The 18432-nt window shown below is 41.6% G+C and overlaps 1 protein-coding gene across 1 annotated transcript; it reads left to right on the top strand.

The window, feature by feature from the left end:
- The first annotated feature begins 7224 nt into the window (after window positions 1–7224).
- On the top strand, window positions 7225–7875 carry LOC124545963 (classical arabinogalactan protein 9-like). The gene has a single exon (XM_047124928.1). The coding sequence runs from the start codon at window positions 7225–7227 to the stop codon at window positions 7873–7875; it is 651 nt and encodes a 216-aa protein (XP_046980884.1).
- Window positions 7876–18432: the final 10557 nt, after the last annotated feature.

Genomic DNA, 18432 nt, shown 5'->3' with positions numbered 1-18432 from the left:
CAGTGCTCTCTGTAGAGAAACCAGCAGTTGACCACTGAAAGGTTCAAAATGGTTCAAATGGCTCTGAGCACTATGGGACTTAACATCTATGGTCCCCTAGAACTTAGAACTACTTAAACCTAACTAACCTAAGGACAGCACACAACACCCAGTCGTCACGAGGCAGAGAAAATCCCTGAACCCACTGGGAATCGAACCCGGGAACCCGGGCGTGGGAAGTGAGAACGCTACCGCACGACCACGAGCTGCGGACCCACTGAAAGGTCTATGAAATGCAGCAAGCACTTGAGTGTCCATTTTCTGGTTCTGAACCACGTTCGGTAACACTCAACCTTCTGGTCATGAATGTCTACGCCACCCATATTGGCATTGTACTGCTGAATTACAAAAGGGCAATCTACATCAAGATAGTGACCCTCCTGCTTACACCACCTTTGAACTTTACATTTTGGCTCAATACCAGCACAAGTGGATGCTATCACGACCCTCTGACTGTCCTGCCACTCAGTAATTACAACAGCTTCATCTGCTCTAACATACACTCCTGGAAATTGAAATAAGAACACCGTGAATTCATTGTCCCAGGAAGGGGAAACTTTATTGACACATTCCTGGGGTCAGATACATCACATGATCACACTGACAGAACCACAGGCACATAGACACAGGCAACAGAGCATGCACAATGTCGGCACTAGTACAGTGTATATCCACCTTTCGCAGCAATGCAGGCTGCTATTCTCCCATGGAGACGATCGTAGAGATGCTGGATGTAGTCCTGTGGAACGGCTTGCCATGCCATTTCCACCTGGCGCCTCAGTTGGACCAGCGTTCGTGCTGGACGTGCAGACCGCGTGAGACGACGCTTCATCCAGTCCCAAACATGCTCAACGGGGGACAGATCCGGAGATCTTGCTGGCCAGGGTAGTTGACTTACACCTTCTAGAGCACGTTGGGTGGCACGGGATACATGCGGACATGCATTGTCCTGTTGGAACAGCAAGTTCCCTTGCCGGTCTAGGAATGGTAGAACGATGGGTTCGATGACGGTTTGGATGTACCGTGCACTATTCAATGTCCCCTCGACGATCACCAGTGGTGTACGGCCAGTGTAGGAGATCGCTCCCCACACCATGACGCCAGGTGTTGGCCCTGTGTGCCTCGGTCGTATGCAGTCCCGATTGTGGCGCTCACCTGCACAGCGCCAAACACGCATACGACCATCATTGGCACCAAGGCAGAAGCGACTCTCATCGCTGAAGACGACACGTCTCCATTCGTCCCTCCATTCACGCCTGTCGCGACACCACTGGAGGCGGGCTGCACGATGTTGGGGCGTGAGCGGAAGACGGCCTAACGGTGTGCGGGACCGTAGCCCAGCTTCATGGAGACGGTTGCGAATGGTCCTCGCCGATACCCCAGGAGCAACAGTGTCCCTAATTTGCTGGGAAGTGGCGGTGCGGTCCCCTACGGCACTGCGTAGGATCCTACGGTCTTGGCGTGCATCCGTGCGTCGCTGCGGTCCGTTCCCAGGTCGACGGGCACGTGCACCTTCCGCCGACCACTGGCGACAACATCGATGTACTGTGGAGACCTCACGCCCCACGTGTTGAGCAATTCGGCGATACGTCCACCCGGCCTCCCGCATGCCCACTATACGCCCTCGCTCAAAGTCCGTCAACTGCACATACGGTTCACGTCCACGCTGTCGCGGCATGCTACCAGTGTTAAAGACTGCGATGGAGCTCCGTATGCCACGGCAAACTGGCTGACACTGACGGCGGCGGTGCACAAATGCTGCGCAGCTAGCGCCATTCGACGGGCAACACCGCGGTTCCTGGTGTGTCCGCTGTGCCGTGCGTGTGATCATTGCTTGTACAGCCCTCTCGCAGTGTCCGGAGCAAGTATGGTGGGTCTGACACACCGGTGTCAATGTGTTCTTTTTTCCATTTCCAGGAGTGTATAAATGACACTCTCCTCTTTTCATTCTTCCCTCTTTCAAATTAACATTCTTAATTCTGTTTACCATTATTGTGCCAGTAGCCTCAATTCCTTTCTCCTTAAGCTTTGCTAAGAGAGGAATTGTGGTAAAGTACCTATCAAAATAAACAAAACTTCCTTGTAGGAGAGTCTGTGTTAGTCGTAAAATAACAGAAGGGCCTAATACTAGTGTCTTATCACCCAGAGGTGTAGTAGCCCCCTGATAAATTTCAACATCTAACACTATACCTGATGCTGAGGTCATGATAAAGTTTTTAAGACCTACAGGCCTTGGTTTTCCTTTAACATATTGCTTCAGTTTGGAACACCCAGTAAAAGGGAACATTTGCTCATCAATACTGTAGTAGTTAAAGCTACTAGGCAAACTGTGACATCTTCTTCTTAGTGTCGATCACTGGCTGAACTTTCCACAGTCTATTAGTTTTAGACTCTCCAGGTGGTTTTATAATATCAACAAAGCGCACATTATTGATGAGTACAAGGAACCGGTCTCTAGACATAGTGTCACTAATAGCTGATAAAGAAATACATATCTTCCAGTACATGGGTAGCCTAGGATACCTTATGCACCCTATCATTAAATTTATCCCAAAAAACACCTTCAGTTCATAAGCTGTAGTCCCTAGGGATTTTCCTGTCTTTGCAACACTATAAATATTTGTATATTTCGCTGCCTCTTAAAAAAACTTTTCACTGAAATATCCACAGAAATATTCAGCAGGAGTTCCAATTGGCGAAGGACTCTAGAATTAAAAAGAAGATATTTTAGTAAGAAAATTGGAATGATACACGACATAGGTACTTCAGATCGCACCTCTTTGTCACTGACCTCAACAGCACTGTAATGAATGTTTGGTGGATGAAACTTCTGAACAAAGTTTGATCTCCGAAAAAGCAGTGGTCTGACACTTTTTGTGACACTGTGTGAACTCCTGCGCTCTTCAGGAACTTCAGGAACCTCTTCGGCACTCGAATCATCATCAGGCGAGTCGTCTGCCTGCTGAACATTTGAAGGAGAAGGATCAAACTCGCCGTATTCATCTGACGAAATGCCACTCAAATCCGAATCCTCTACTAGAGAACGGATTTGATTGTCTGGTAAACCTGCATACAATAACGGGAATGGGCATAAAAACTTTCCCATTCAAAACTGTATGAAAAGCAGTAATATAGGGAGGCCAATGACACAATCAACAACACCCACTCGAGGATGAAGTTACACAGTCACCTAACCCGCACAATCGTGCTAGTACAAATTTAACGCACAATTACTGTAATTATCAATATCACAACGTTGTACACATTATTACAAATAACCAGATCCAGCAAATCGCCGAAACAATTCAATTTAACTTAATTATGAGCTACTAACCAGGCGCCGTCATAATGCTCACTTCTCGATCAACTTAAACCAACATGTGCTGCAATCTGTTGGCGCCGAATGGCAACATAAACATGAGAAAGCACACAACCTGCGCGATCGTTGCAGGTCGGTTGGAAGCAAGGCAAGAGATTCAGTTTGTCGTAAAAAAAATAAAAACCGAACCCTCACGATCGTGTGGGCTCGGGTGGAAACGGCGTGGTCTCCCCCGGCTTAAGCACAAAGGATAGAACGTTCGTACAGCCACGTGGAACTGGCGCAATAGTCCTTCTTTTTTATGTTTTTGAACTTGCGCTTTCACACTGGCTTGGATGCTGGTTGTCTTCAGCGCGCTGAGCCTTCGTATGAATTTCTGCACTTTGTCGTTTTGTGGTAGGTTCGTATAGTTCACAACTCTCGTCACTCGTGATGAATTTTTTCCAGAAAAGAATTGTTCAACAGGCGTCCATGAGTAGTCAAGGTTTTGTATACATTTTTCTCTTCGTCAACACATTCTAGACAATGTCTTAAACACTTGATTTAGAGGTGTTGCTTCATTCCGATCTGTGATACAACAACATTGACACACTACGGCCGCACGTTCACTATTTAATACTGCCGCCTCCAGATGACGTCGGTAGAACATCTATTGTTTATAGTTATTAGTTCAAGCTGCCACCGTAGTTATTGTGATGATGTCGCTTGTACGGCAGGAATAAAATCAGTATCTGAACTTTATGAATGTATGATGTGTGGTGCAGTCAAGTTGAACTGTACAAAAAGCCTGGCAGCGCACGTTGGACATTAAAACAGTTTTAACATTCAGAAATTATCTCGAGGCTGTGGCCCCAGTGAAGGAGAAACTAATTTCTGAAGAAATTCCGACTCATTCGTGACCCCGTTTTATAATTTTGGCATTACCCAGATGACAGACTGTAGAATGTATGGGAGATAAAAAAAACTACCAGAATACACAACTAATAGCATCAGGAGAAGTGTGTGAACCACTGTATAACCGCTGTATTTCCAGATGTTGCATCCTAGGCCAACTCTTTCAGCATAGCATAAGTGAACAACGTATAACGCCCAATCTGGGGACATGTGTCTTTAATTGTGTACCAAATGTAAGGTAATAAATAATACTTGACTCCTAAATATCGCTGCTACATGTAAACACCTTTCAGCTAAAAATTCGTATCATCTGCGGTAGAGACTTGTCTGTAATAGCAATGTTTCAGAAAGAAAAATTGAGAAATCCCGCTGAAGATACCAAAGTGCTGAAACATGACTGCGTAATAACAGAACTCTAATGGTGACTAGACAAGTTCACTACATGCCTGACAAACACACATGCGTAAGTGTACACAAATTCTTTGCAGCTCTAAAAGCTCAAGCATGCTTGTAAACGCATCAGCTTGTTTACCAGAAAATGTCGACCTCAGACAACGACGCGCTGACTTCGGAAGCGTTGCTGCCTGTGTTACGAAAAAAAATAAAAGAGAAAAAGAGATATGTGGAGTAAAGAGTGGTTAAATAAGTTAAAATATTAAGTCTCTGTGTGTCCATACTTTCAGAGATGGTTGCGGGACTCGGCTGTTCAGTACAGAATTTCAAATCAAACAACGTTCAGCTATCTAATTTCCAAACTGTTTTTTATTAGGTTACAAGTTTCGGCGATATACTGTGCCATCTTCAGGCCCCTCTACATGTGAGTAGCCCTTGAGCAGGTGAAGACAAAGGATAGCATCACCCTGCCGACGTGTAGGAGCATTCCAACCTCGGTTGTGGTCAAAACAGGGACCAGCATTCAAAGACTGGTATCTGTAGATTTCTGCTCGATACAGCGGTCACTTGAAAGACCATCTGCCGAGTGCACAAGGCCATTTATCTTATCTAGGAACACACACAGGTTTTTACTTCACGGAAGCATAGGGAAGTTTTAGACTGTTTACTTAAGTCAGAGGCCAACATAGTTTTGCTAGATCGAGAGGTACCAAAGGCGACGCTCGCAACAGCAGACCGCCGACGAGACTGTCGCTGCATTCTGCGAAAGGCATTAAATGGTCGAGTCACCAGTGTATGCATTAATTGGCGTAATTATTCCAATTCCGTCGCGACCGTGTCAGCCACGTAATTCATGTGTGATTTTGAGGTTTAAATTTGAGAAAGTGATTCGGCAGATAGGAATCATTGCTACAGTAATTTAGATTATATTGTCAGTTTTGGTTTTGACAGCAATGTTTATTAAAATCTTTTAGTACATTTTCGGTATTAAGTTGTTAATGACCTTAATCGCTGTTTTCCTTGTATTTGTTTTTCTGCAGGGTCTTCCTAGTTTCTATAGGATTTTACTAGATTATCATTCCCGCAGCTTGAATGCAAATCAGCTGGTACTTCATGCAATAAATTGTTTTGTACAGGAAACAAGCTGTTGTTTGTCATAACGTAGAGTTCCTGCCCCCCCCCCCCCCCCCCTCCCCCAAATCCCGTTGCTCACTGTTCTTCTGACGTCTAACGTAAGTCGGCGTGGCTCGAGGCTCCATACCTGGCAGGACCTGGGTTCATCAGCTTAACATTTATTTTTCCGTTTTAGAGCATTCATTACACGCTAAGTGGTGGGGTGGATCACACCACACCAGCAGCGGCTCGTTAGAACTTTATAAAATTTAAAATACGTTCCTGTTGTTACATTATTTTGGGAAAGGTTTCTAATGGCAACGTTTAGGTAACTGAACTTCCGAATTTTGTGTTTTTGGTCTACGTGTCCTCTGCACGTTAGCTCGTTTCCTAAAAATTTAAATCTGTCTGTGTTACTATTGGTTATCCGTTTCGAGATGACAACTTTAATTAAAAAGAATTACACCAGACGCGTTTCACTTTTGTTTATAAAGCACCTTCCGCGGTTATTGTGCAAATTGGATACACACGTTTCTAATTTTTGGATGTTTTAGGGTAAAAACAGCGTTTTGTTATAAAGTTGCTGTGCAAGTTACTTACGGTGTTTCTTTACATATACTGCTCCTTGTCTCCTCGCTTAACAACGGTTGACGTCAAGAGACTGGGATTCCAGATTTGAACTTGGCAGTTACTGTCATTCTGGAGCGTTTCTTACGCTGCATTATTTACACTTCACTTTTGTAAAACATTTCTCATTCCTTACAGTAACAGCGTCTTCGTCTGTTTACTCACAACGTGAACAGAAACAAACGAACAGACATAAACACTGTTACTGTGCGTAATGGGAAACTGTTTGCCAAAATGAAGTGTAAATAATGCGGCGCAAGAAATACTGCAGAATGGCAAAAACTGGCGAGTGCAAATGTGGAATCGAAGTCCTTCGACGTCAGCCGCTGCTAGCGAGGAGGGAAAAAATGGCTCTGAGCACTATGGGACTCAACTGCTGAGGTCATTAGTCCCCTAGAACTTAGAACTAGTTAAACCTAACTAACCTAAGGACATGACAAACATCCATGCCCGAAGCAGGATTCGAACCTGCGACCGTAGCGGTCTTGCGGTTCCAGACTGCAGCGCCTTTAACCGCACAGCCACTTCGGCCGGCCAGCGAGGAGGAAAGGAGCAGAATGTGTGAAGAAACACCGTAAGTAGCTCGCACACCGACTTTGTAAACAAAACGCTGTGTTTAACCTAAAACGACAAAAAATTTACAAACGTACGTATCAAATTTGCAGAATAACCGCGGAAGATGCTTTAGAAATAAAAGCGAAACGCGTCTGGTGTAATTCTTTTTAATTAAATTGCCGTCAGCTCGGGACGGATAACCGATACTGACAGATTTTAACAGCTGCTGCGGCAGATGGCCACGCAAACAGACGTATCGAATCTTCCCGCCTGCCACACAATGAATGTCGAGCGGCCGGCCGCAGGGCACGTCGCGGCTGCCGCCCCCGCGCTGGGACCGCTGGCTGGCCAGCCGCCACCCGCCGGACCGCGACGACGCGGCGCTGGTGCCCGCCCCCGTGCACATGCCGCCGCTGGCCGGCGAGGCGGCCGGCTGCAGCGTCTGGGCCGCCATCGGCGCGCGCGACAGCTGGACCTCCTTCAAGCTGGACTCGCCGCCCCCGGCGCGCAGCAGCCCGGCGGCGCGCGCGCCGCCCCCGCAGAGCGCCCGCCCGCCCCCGCCGCCGCCGCCGCCGGTGCTGCGCCCGCCGCCCCCGCCGCCGCCCCCGGTCCGGGCGAGCGCGAGGCTCGACCTGGAGAGCTGCCTGTCGGTGGTGTCGCTGCAGGCGCCCGACGTCGCCCCCGCCTACCGGCCGCGCCCGCAGCCGCCCCCGCGCCGCTTCGAGCTGGTGCGCAACGTCGCCGCCGGCGTCTCCGTCGCGCCCGTCGCGCCGGCAGTGCGTCGGCGCCACTCGCCGCCCCCGGCGCGCCTGCCGGAGCCCACCCACTCGGAGCCGACGTCGCTCTCCACTTCGCCGACGTCGTCGCTTTCGGTGCCGTCGTCGCATTCCGCGCCGACGTCTCCGCATTCGAGACCTCGCCAGGGGAGGCGGTGACGCGACCAGCCGTACGCTACTGTGCGCCCTTCTAAAAACTGACACTCACCGGAGGAAAATCTGACTGGTCTCGATCGTATTACGAACAGCTCTGTCACGTATCGCGAGTGAGAACTGCACGATGATAAAAGTCACTGAAGGAAAAGAGTAACTGTTCTGTTTATTGGAGTAAAACGCGACATTCGTTGCATTTCTCTTCACATAGCTGCCGGCCAGTAGCGCCGACAGCTCGGCGTCTGACGTGCCCACGCGTTCCGAGGTTCTGCCTCGCCTACTGTTCTCGCAATTCGCGGCTTATAGGCCGCCTGCCCTCTGTTAGATGTCGGTTTATTCCGAGTCCCGACTAATTTATTTCCTCGGCAAACGCGATACACTTTATTCTCTGCCATTTTTGCCACAGTTTTTCCGTCGTTCTGTGGCTTTACTGCCGCATTTGGTTGTGCTTCCTCATTCTGTGCCTAAAGATTATTTGCAGTCTGTGTCGGCTTCGTCGCTTATCTCGTCTACCACTTTTATTTTGCTACGTATCTTTTGATCTAAACGGCAGCAATTAGTCCTCGAGCCTGTACATGTGACTAAGGTATACTGTCAATTACTTCCACTCCCTTCCCAAAAGTACCCACTCTTCCTTCCAGTGAACCACTCTTCCGATTCATTTTCCCACAGTACCGCCCAGTACCTTTTTCTAGTTAACTTTCCACCGATCCCAAATCGTTGCTCAGTAACTGTTAACCAAATTGAAATCGGTGCTCGACGACCTTCCACTTTCCGTAGTCTCGAAATTTAGTTCGTCGGACAGTATACGTGCACCCTGTCCCGTTGGAGGAATCCTGAGCCTCTACATTTACACGTTCGAACAGACACTTCGTCCGTGGCTCGTGACACAGTCTCGAAATTTCGATGAGGAACATCGTCACTGTTGTATCTGACGTCACGATTAATTACGTAGTTGGTATTATCGTCGAAATTGTTACTGCCACCACCACCCACACACACAATGAGTACCACTTCGTCTCGACCGAGACCTTTCCCCGGATGGCCCGAGTCGCAGGTGGCGTAGCTGAGCCCTGCGTTCGGATAGTAAAGAATATCGATCGGTAGTCACTACTCGGGGAATACCTACAAATTTGGACTTTCTCCTCCTGGGAACACTTCTTAGCAGAAGGATCTTCTCGGTTTTCTATTAGCCTTCCGTTGAAACTGTTTTCCTGCTTTGCCCAATTGTTCCCGAATTCTTTGGATTGTCTGTACTATTTTCTCCTCAGTCTTCAGAGCAATGAAGCTGTTGACGACAACTAGACAAAAGCTAGCAACATTGCAGGATCCCCTGAATCTCACGTTTGACCACACTCCACTGGCCTACCCTACCCTAACGTCATTAATGCCAACTGCAGCTCTCAGCTGCTCTGATTCTGCTTGTCCTGTTGCCAGAACAGCTTTCAATTTTAAGATCAACTGCTCCTTCTCCACTGTCACGAAGCGAGATGACTAGCTACTACACGACAAAACGCCAGCCATTTTAACGTAAATATTTGAGTTCTAGAGAGAAATGTTACAGAACAGTATACATAAACTTAACTCTACTTACTTGTAGCCATTTACTGAAGTTTTGATTGTCAGTGAAGAAGTCATTAAAATAAATATTTCAACTCTAATCGTGCCTGCAAAACAATCAGAGACTACACTGTCAACAGTATTCCACAAATGACTTAAAACACAATTCGTCTTTTATCTGGCACAAAAATTCTGCAGCAGAACTGAATTACTTAGTTTCTGTGCCCAAAACAACTCAAACGAGGCGTTCCCACTGGAAGTTTGTAAATGACTCTGTCTCTCTGAGTACCAACATATTATCCCTTCTACTTCTTGTCCAACAAGTTTCACTACTAACTTCTGTTATCTGATAACTCTTCTTATAATATGACAAAGTTAATGAAGTGGTTTTACATATCAACCATTCTGAACATACTACTACATTCTTACAAAATTCAGACAACGTTAATATTAAGTAAACAAAATGTTTGTCTCACTGCTAATATGGATGCTTCTTAAACACTATATATTGTTTTTGATTGCATTGATCCACAATCGTGCAATACATTTTAAACAAGTAAACTGCCTTTTCACTGTAAGTTGTTACATTTATCTTCGGTGCTATCCAGATTTCGGCTTTTATGCTATTATCAAGTACAATGCTAAAAGCTGTTAACCCATTACTAAGTCATATGTGTTAAGGCCTCATCAGATATGACTTAACAATGGATATGACTTAATAAGGGTCTAACAACTTTAAGCATCGTACCTTGGTAATGTTGTTAGTCCATTACTAAAGCATATCTGTTAAGGCCTTAACAGATATGACTTAATAATGGCCTAACAACTTTTAGCATTGTACTTGATAGTCATAAAAGCCGAAGTCTGGATACTACAGAAGATAAATATAATGATACACAGTCAAATGGCGGTTTACTCTTTTAAAAACTATATATTGTGTTCCACTTCTATTTTACTGCTCCTACTCTTAGATGACTCTGTTAGATGCACTCAGCACGAATGCATGGGGCATGCTTGGCTAAAACAAGTATCAATGTAATAAACAGTAATGAATAATTTAAAAAATATATATTATAGGATTTTAATGTAAGAAACACTTATCTTGCCATACTTGCCCACCCAGTTCAGCACTTTTTTTTTTCCTTTTTTCCTGAACAACTTCAGTATACATTAATGTTTGAAGCAGCCATAGAAACGTATATTTACCTTTGTTACAGTTAGAAAACAGCAACATTGTTTTAACCAGTATCTGTACTAAACAAATGTAGGATACAGAATTTCATTTGCAGAATTTAAAATGCAGTATTAAACTGCGCGTATATCATCAGCTTTTGAAGTGACAAAACCTGCGTCTTCGTAATTGAAATTTAGTAATTCTATTTGAAAACAAAAAGAAAGTTGTAGCTTATGTCTATAGATTAAAGTCAATGCAATCTACTCACAGAATTATACAAAGTGTACATTATACATTTTTCTGCTTTGTATTATGCAGCTACTGTGAAAAGGCCCATAGAAAACTGTATATGACTTTAAAGTAATAACATGTAAAATTATTTAAATACAATAAGAACACATATTCATATATGAAATTATCTACAGCTAAATGAGAGAAAACTTACATACTACAGTTGTCACCACTTTTACACTTCAGCATTTCCGTAAAAATTATCATTAGTTTTTATACTGGGTATTTCATCAGATCACAAAGAAACGAAATGTGCAAAAGAAAGTCAGTCTCGTACCTAAACTCCAGTAGTGTGTTCACACAGTACCAGCAAATTCTATGTATCGCTTCTTTTATCTACAACTGTGAAATATGTTTTACTGCCATAAACGTTACTTTCAGAGTTCAAAATCTCAATCCAACACAAGAGCTTTACGTAAAGTACCTATTTTTTGTAGATAAACTGTATTCAGTGTCTTATGTTTGGAAGCAATACACCGTCACTCGTTGCTGACACAAACTGTATGTTCACAATTTCATCTCAAAAATTTGTTCATAATGATACTATATTCGTGCAGGACTCAGCAATTTTCACCTTAACCTAGTACGGTATTAATGGAGTGCTCAATAACAACAGACACAACATATTAACTCATGCCCGTAAAATGTGCCAGTAATATTATAGTTCTCTCTTACATATATGTTCTCGGATTTATTACATCAAAGTGACACACATGAGCAGGATGTTAAGTGCATCTTTGTTTGTCTAAATTGACATTAGTAATGTAAGCTACTGTACTCAGATGAATACATAAACAAAGTAACCATCAAGGAAGGATGCAAATATTTGGCTAAATAATGTTAGCTGAGCAGCTGAAATGCACAGTCTTTTATTTCAACTCATGACAACATATGACAGTGAGACATAATTCCCAATATCTGCAGATGATCAGTTACAATTTTCTTTTTCTTAATGTTTGGTTACAACTGAGTTCTTTCTCTAAGGTGATAGTCTTTTTACTGGCTCTAGTACCGATTCTGGTTTAGTAGTTGTAAAGTCCATTAAGACTGATATAGAAGGTTCTCAATAGCCGCATCATACTCACTGAGTTTAGTTAAAGATGACATACCTTAGAATGTTGCAGCAATAAAATCTGTGACACCAATACAAAAAGATGAGCTACCACCTAAGTTTTAACCCTTTCTGACCCTCTCGCTACAGTTGTGTACATTAAATTTTACTGTGTATTCACTGCAACAGAAGTATTTTTTCCCTGGGGAAACCTGAGCTACACATTTGTGAATGCTCAATCTTTCCATCATATGCAAGTGCTGCCAACCGTTGAGCAACACTATGAAAAATCAGCAGCTCGTCACAGCATGTAGCAGCTTGTGACCATGAGAATATGTGAATGTGTTCGGTTCACTATACAGGGTGACCCACTCAAACCTCCCTGATTTCAAAGACCAAGGGAAAAAAAAACACAGTAGATACGACAATGAAAAATGCACCACAATGCAGAGCATCTCAAAGAATTTATTTACTTATCATCAATAAACCTCTACATGTGTTGTAGCACAAAGAATATTGAGTCTATATTCAATTTCTTGCCAAGTTCTTTGCATTTCCTCTGTTATTGTTGCAATCGCATTAGTGATACAATGTCACAACATAGGAATATCATCCATTTTGGTCACATACATGTGGTCCTTCATGAATCTGCACATGAAGAAATGAGTCGGCGTAATGTCCGGAATGTCCGGTGAACATGGTGGCCAGGCAATGGGTCCTCCATGTCTGATCCAATGACTGGAAAATTTACTATCCAGGAACTTACGAACAGCTGTTTACCAATGCGGTGGAGCTCCATGTTGTTGAAAAGCGATGTTGGGTTGCAAGCCTTGTATCTGAGGGTACACAAACTGCTCCAACATGTCCAGATACATTGACCCATTCATTGTTTGTTCTGCAAAGAAGAACGCACCAACAATCATGTCGTGCACTAGCCCACATCAGACGTTTAGTTTAGGGCTATCACGAACATGTTCAATGACAATGTGCAGATTTTTGAACTCCAAATCCAAAAATTATGCCTATTAACCCTTCCTGATATATAAAGGTTGCCTCATCTGAGAATAAACATCTTTCCAGGAAGCTGGCATCCATATCAATACGCTGCAGCCTATCCGCAGCAAATTGTTGTTGGCACGGTTTGTCGTTCGGTGTCAGATGTTGCAGAATTTGCACTTTGTAAGCACACATACAAAGACGCTGGTGAACTACATGACGCAGTGTTGATTGAAGTACGTCAAGTTGCCTAGATGCTTGATGAATTGACTTACAAGGGCTTCTGGGAAACGTTTGTCTGATGTCCTCCACTGTCTCTTCTGAAACTCTGTAACGTGCACCGCCAGAATGTTTCAGAACACTTCCTGTTACCAGAAACTCCGTATACCATTTCTTAATTGTTTTCACATCAGGTGGATCACATTCATACACATGACAATAATTTCTTTGCACGGTAATTGGCGATTTTGTTTCTGCAAAGCACACTGCTGTGACATCACCATTTTCACTTCATACGATCATGCTGCACTCTGGCGACAATACTTGGCACTTCTGACGTGGGAATATAAGATCTTTGATATGCTCTACAATGTGGTGCATTTTTCACTGCTGTATCTACTGTTGTTTTTCTCTTCTGGGTCCTTGATATAAAGGAGGTTTGAGTGGGACACCCTGTATTCTATTGTATAGCTGAATATTGTTATTGTTAGTTAGCATGATAATTATTGAATGATCATTTTACTATTTATTACAATAGATAATATTTTGAAATTAGTTGTTTTAGTACTTAAATGAAGTGAAGTGTACAAAGTATGTTTTGAAAGTGGGTACATATTTTTGTGTAAATCTTGCATCTAAAAACATTAAAAAATCACCTAAGAGCATTAACACATCAATAAAAATTTTCCCTCCTCCAGAAAAAATTTAGGTCTGAAAGGGTTAACCAGCAGATTAAAAATTCAACATGATGGAGCTGTATGCTGGGAGTATACCATTAGAGATGCTGTAAATTTCAATTATTTAGTGTTCTCACTAACAGTTATCAACAAAGATAAAAAGTCAGTCCTTGGCTGCACAGGAAAATCTTTATTTGGCTCACTTAATAACCAAACAAGCGTTTCCCTCTTCAGTTGATGACTGACTTTTTGTCTTTGTTGGAGCTGAACTACAGCTATGAAAAAAATCAAAAACAATTGTGCACTATTAACAATTGCACCACAGCATGAACACACATTGTATTGTATTGTATTGCATTGTATTGTATTTTTATTGATCCAGGCAATCATAGTATTGTACAGCTGTACATATGATATTGAACAGGTCAAGAGAGCTATTTAAAAGTAATTTTTACAAATTGATTTTACATTATTTTGTATCAATGAAATTATCTATCTTAAACAAAACAGTTAATACAAATCATAGAATTGTACGGTTGTACATATGATATTGGACAGGTCAAGAGAACATATTTGCAAGTAATTTTTAATAAATTCATTTTACATTATTTTGTAATGAGTAAGTTAGCTATCTTTAACAAAACAGTAAATACAAATGTTGTATAGTAAAATAAAAATAGCCAATACAAATGTTAGAGTAAAATAATCCAGTATATTTCATAGACATGCACAGTATGTAATAATCCAGTATATTTCATAGACATGCACAGTATATAATTTTCAGACCTAACTGAACATTTATCATAAAATTGTTTACAAGTTTAACCCCTTTCAAAACGATGATTAACTGCATAAAAGCAATGGTCCAAGAGATATTTTTTTAACTTATGTGTGAAGGCTCTTGGGTTCTTTGTTGTTTTGATTTGATTTGGTAAATTATTATACATTTGTATCCCAACATTTAAAACACTTTTTTGGTAGCAGGTAGTTCTGGACTGAATCGTATGTAGGTCAGATTGCTGCCTTGTTGCATAGTTATGAATATCTCCATTGAATTTTAATGTGCAGTCATTGTTTAACAGGTATGACTTGACAAATGAGACGATATTATAAGTGTAAGCAGAGAGCAGTGTCATAATACCATTTGTTTTGAAATGTTGTCTGCATGGTTTGTTACTTCTTGGGTTACATATTATGTGTATTGCCTTTTTTCGCATTTTGAAAATATATCTACCTCCAGGTGAGTTTCCCCAAAATATGATTCCATACTGTAATGTAGAGTGGAAGTAAGCGTAATATACATGTATAAAAACAGATTTTGTGACTGATTTTTTTAGCATCCTTAAAATGTAACATGCAGTTGATAGCTTTTTTGAGATATAATTTATGAGTCTCCCACTTAAGCTTTTCTTCAAGCCATTTGCCAAGAAACTTGACAGAGTCCACACACTTAAGCTCTTGGTTATTTAGAATCACATCGGGCATTTCTTGTTTTTGGGATGAGAGTCTGAAGTTAATGTACGTTGTTTTCTTTATATTTATAATCAGTTTGTTCTCATTGAACCATTTGCTGAGTGACGACATAAGCGGTTTAATTTGTTGGTTGTGGTCCTCTGTATCAGTATCTGTTATTAGTATACTCGTGTCATCGGCAAATAGTGTGGTATGTCCTGTAGCAAGCTTCATGCTTATGTCATCAATGTACAGCAGAAACAGTATGGGTCCCAGAAATGAGCCTTGTGGCACACCATATCTAATAGGCATTGTGTCAGAGGAGTGGACATTACATTGATGGGTGGTTGTATTCTTTTTTTCAAAATTAATTTTAACTTTTTGTAATATGTTTGACAGGTAAGATTCTAACCATTTGTTTGCAACTCCTCTTATACCTTTATCTGCTAGCTTCTTAAGGAGTATGGTATGGTCAATTACATCAAAGGCTTTGGATAAATCTGAAAGGATACCAGTAGTGATTTCCTTATTATCCAGTGCTTTTAAGGTTTTGTTGAGATACTCATAAATAGCTGTGGTAGTTGTCTTTTGCTTTCTAAAACCATGCTGGTGTTTTGTTAATAAGGATAGTTTATTAGTAAAGTCTTCCAATCTGGTGTAAAATCATTGTTCAAATATTTTTGAGAATGAGCTGAGTTATGCTATGGGCCTGTAATTGGCTACATCATTTTTAGGGCCCTTTTTGTGAAGTGGGGTAATTTTAAAAGTCTTTAGTAGGTCAGGGAAAACTCCATTTGTAAAGGATGCATTTATTATGTGGGTTAGGGGTTCTACAATGGATTCTCCATATTTCTTTACAATTAAATCAGGAATGTTGTCACTGCCACTGGAGTACTTATTCTTTAGTCCTTTTATAGCTGTAAGTACTTCAGTATTGTAGACTTTGTGAAGAAACATTGATGCCTGTACTGGTGTGGTTACTATTAGTGTTTGGTGTTGAGTATTTGGTCTGTGCCAGTTTTTATCAGGTTTTCTGCTATTTTGCTAAAATAGTCATTAAAACCATTTACTATTTTTTGGGCATCTGATGTGACTTCATCATTTAGGTTTAGTTTTAATGTTTTGTTTATAACATGCTGCTTACTGTTTGTTTCATTTTTACAAATGTCCACAAGCCTTTCATTTTATTGTTAGATTCCTTTATAAATTTATCATTGTATAATTTTTTTGCTTGTTGGATTACTTTTCTGTAGATTGCAAAATAGGTCTTACAATATGACCTAAACTGATCATCGACTTCATGTTGTTTCGTGTGATTTTTTAAGTCACACTTTTTTTGGCTGGAAATCCTTATCCCTTTTGTTACCCATGAGTTTATGTGTTTGTTTCTGATTTTCCTGGATTTCAGTGGAAATGCAGTATTGAAGTGGTGGAGAAATGTTTCATGGAAGTAAGTAAAAATGTAGTTTGCATCATTTTCTTTATAGACCTCTGCCCAGTTTTCAGCCCTTAATAGATAGTTAAAAAGCCTTACATTATCATCATCATCATCAAGTATCTTTCAGTGATTACCAGGTGAAATGTTGCCTCTAGGGCTGACTCACAGTCCTGATCCAATTTAAATGATAAAACACAATTTAATTCTTTCCCCCTTCAAAACCTCACTTAATCCTCATGATTTTCTCACTCCATCTGTTTCATTCAGTTCATCTGTCTCTCCTGTACTTATTTATTTTATTGTGATTGTCTATGTACTCCATATATTATGTTGTTACAATTGTCAGTTCTACCTTTTACTCTGTTCTGTATCACGATCCACATCTAACACCTACTCAAGCTATTCTTCAGCACTGTTGTCACATGCTGATTTTATTTTTAAACAATGGAAAGTCCAGGCTGGGATAACATCAGCAAGGGAAGGATAGATTGCTACACACCACATAGAGGAGCTGTTGAGTCACAATGCAAACAGAACTAGAAATATTTAAGCTTTTGGATAAAGATCTTCCTAAGGAGCAGAACATTCAATCAACAAAATCTCTTGCACACAAGGCTACTCTCTCCAGCCATTAAGGCCCATTGGAATTTCATAGCAGGGGCAGGAAGAGAAGGAAAAATAGCAGGAGAATATGGACTGGTGGAAAGGAATGAAAGAGGAACCCACATGGTAGAATTTTGCACAGAGCATACTTTAATCATACTGTAATCATTCTTGGTTTAAGAATCGTTAAGAAGATTGTATACACAAAAGAGATGTGGAGACCTTGGAAAGTTTCAAATTGATAATGTAATGGTAAGGCAGAGATTTTGGAAACAGATTTTAAACTGTAAGACATTTCCAGGGCAGATATTAACTCTGACTGTAATTTTTTCATTATAGGTTTAAGTTAAAACCAAAGAAATTGCAAAAAGGTAGGAAATTAAGAGAATGGGATGAGCTGCTAAAGTGTGAGTTCAACAGTCATAATATTTGTTCAGAAAATCATAACTATCACTGGGGTCAGGGAATGGTCATACCTTCTGGGCCACTTCATAACTGACTTTATGGTAACAGTAATAGAGCATATGCAGAGGTAAGATCAACAGTTTTACTAACCTCATTGTAATCAAAGAAACAACATGAAAGTGTATCCCCCACCTCACAATTGTTAAATGACTGTAGTGGAGGAGACGATGCTGAAGCTTTTAGTTGAACCATTGGCAACAATCAAAACACAAAATCAGCAAAATTACTAGACAGCAGTGAGTGATTCAGTCTTCAGGTGGCAACAGAGTGTCATCCTCTCATTTTGACTAACAGTTACAAAGCAAGAAGTCAATAATAGGCAGTCATGTAGATAGCTGAACAGTACTTAGCACTAGCACCCTACAATGGTTTTAATGCCCATGGCTCAGGGCACATAGGTCGCTATCATTCCCGTTTGGTACAAGTAACATCCAGAGTTGTCTAAGCCTCAAACTGTAGTAAATGATAATTGCCAGTAACATCACATAAAGCATCTATACAGCTATAGTAGCCATCTATTGCAGCAGTGACTCAATTGCAATGCACTGTACTATACTTGCACCTGGAAGGGAGACCTGGCTGCTCTGTGTCTCAGCCATTTAGCAATGGTTATGAAATATGGTGTACCACTGCACAG

This window comes from Schistocerca americana, chromosome 8, assembly GCF_021461395.2.
Source record: "Schistocerca americana isolate TAMUIC-IGC-003095 chromosome 8, iqSchAmer2.1, whole genome shotgun sequence".
Lineage (NCBI taxonomy): Eukaryota > Metazoa > Arthropoda > Insecta > Orthoptera > Acrididae > Schistocerca > Schistocerca americana.
This window is presented reverse-complemented; position numbering and strand designations above follow the sequence as displayed.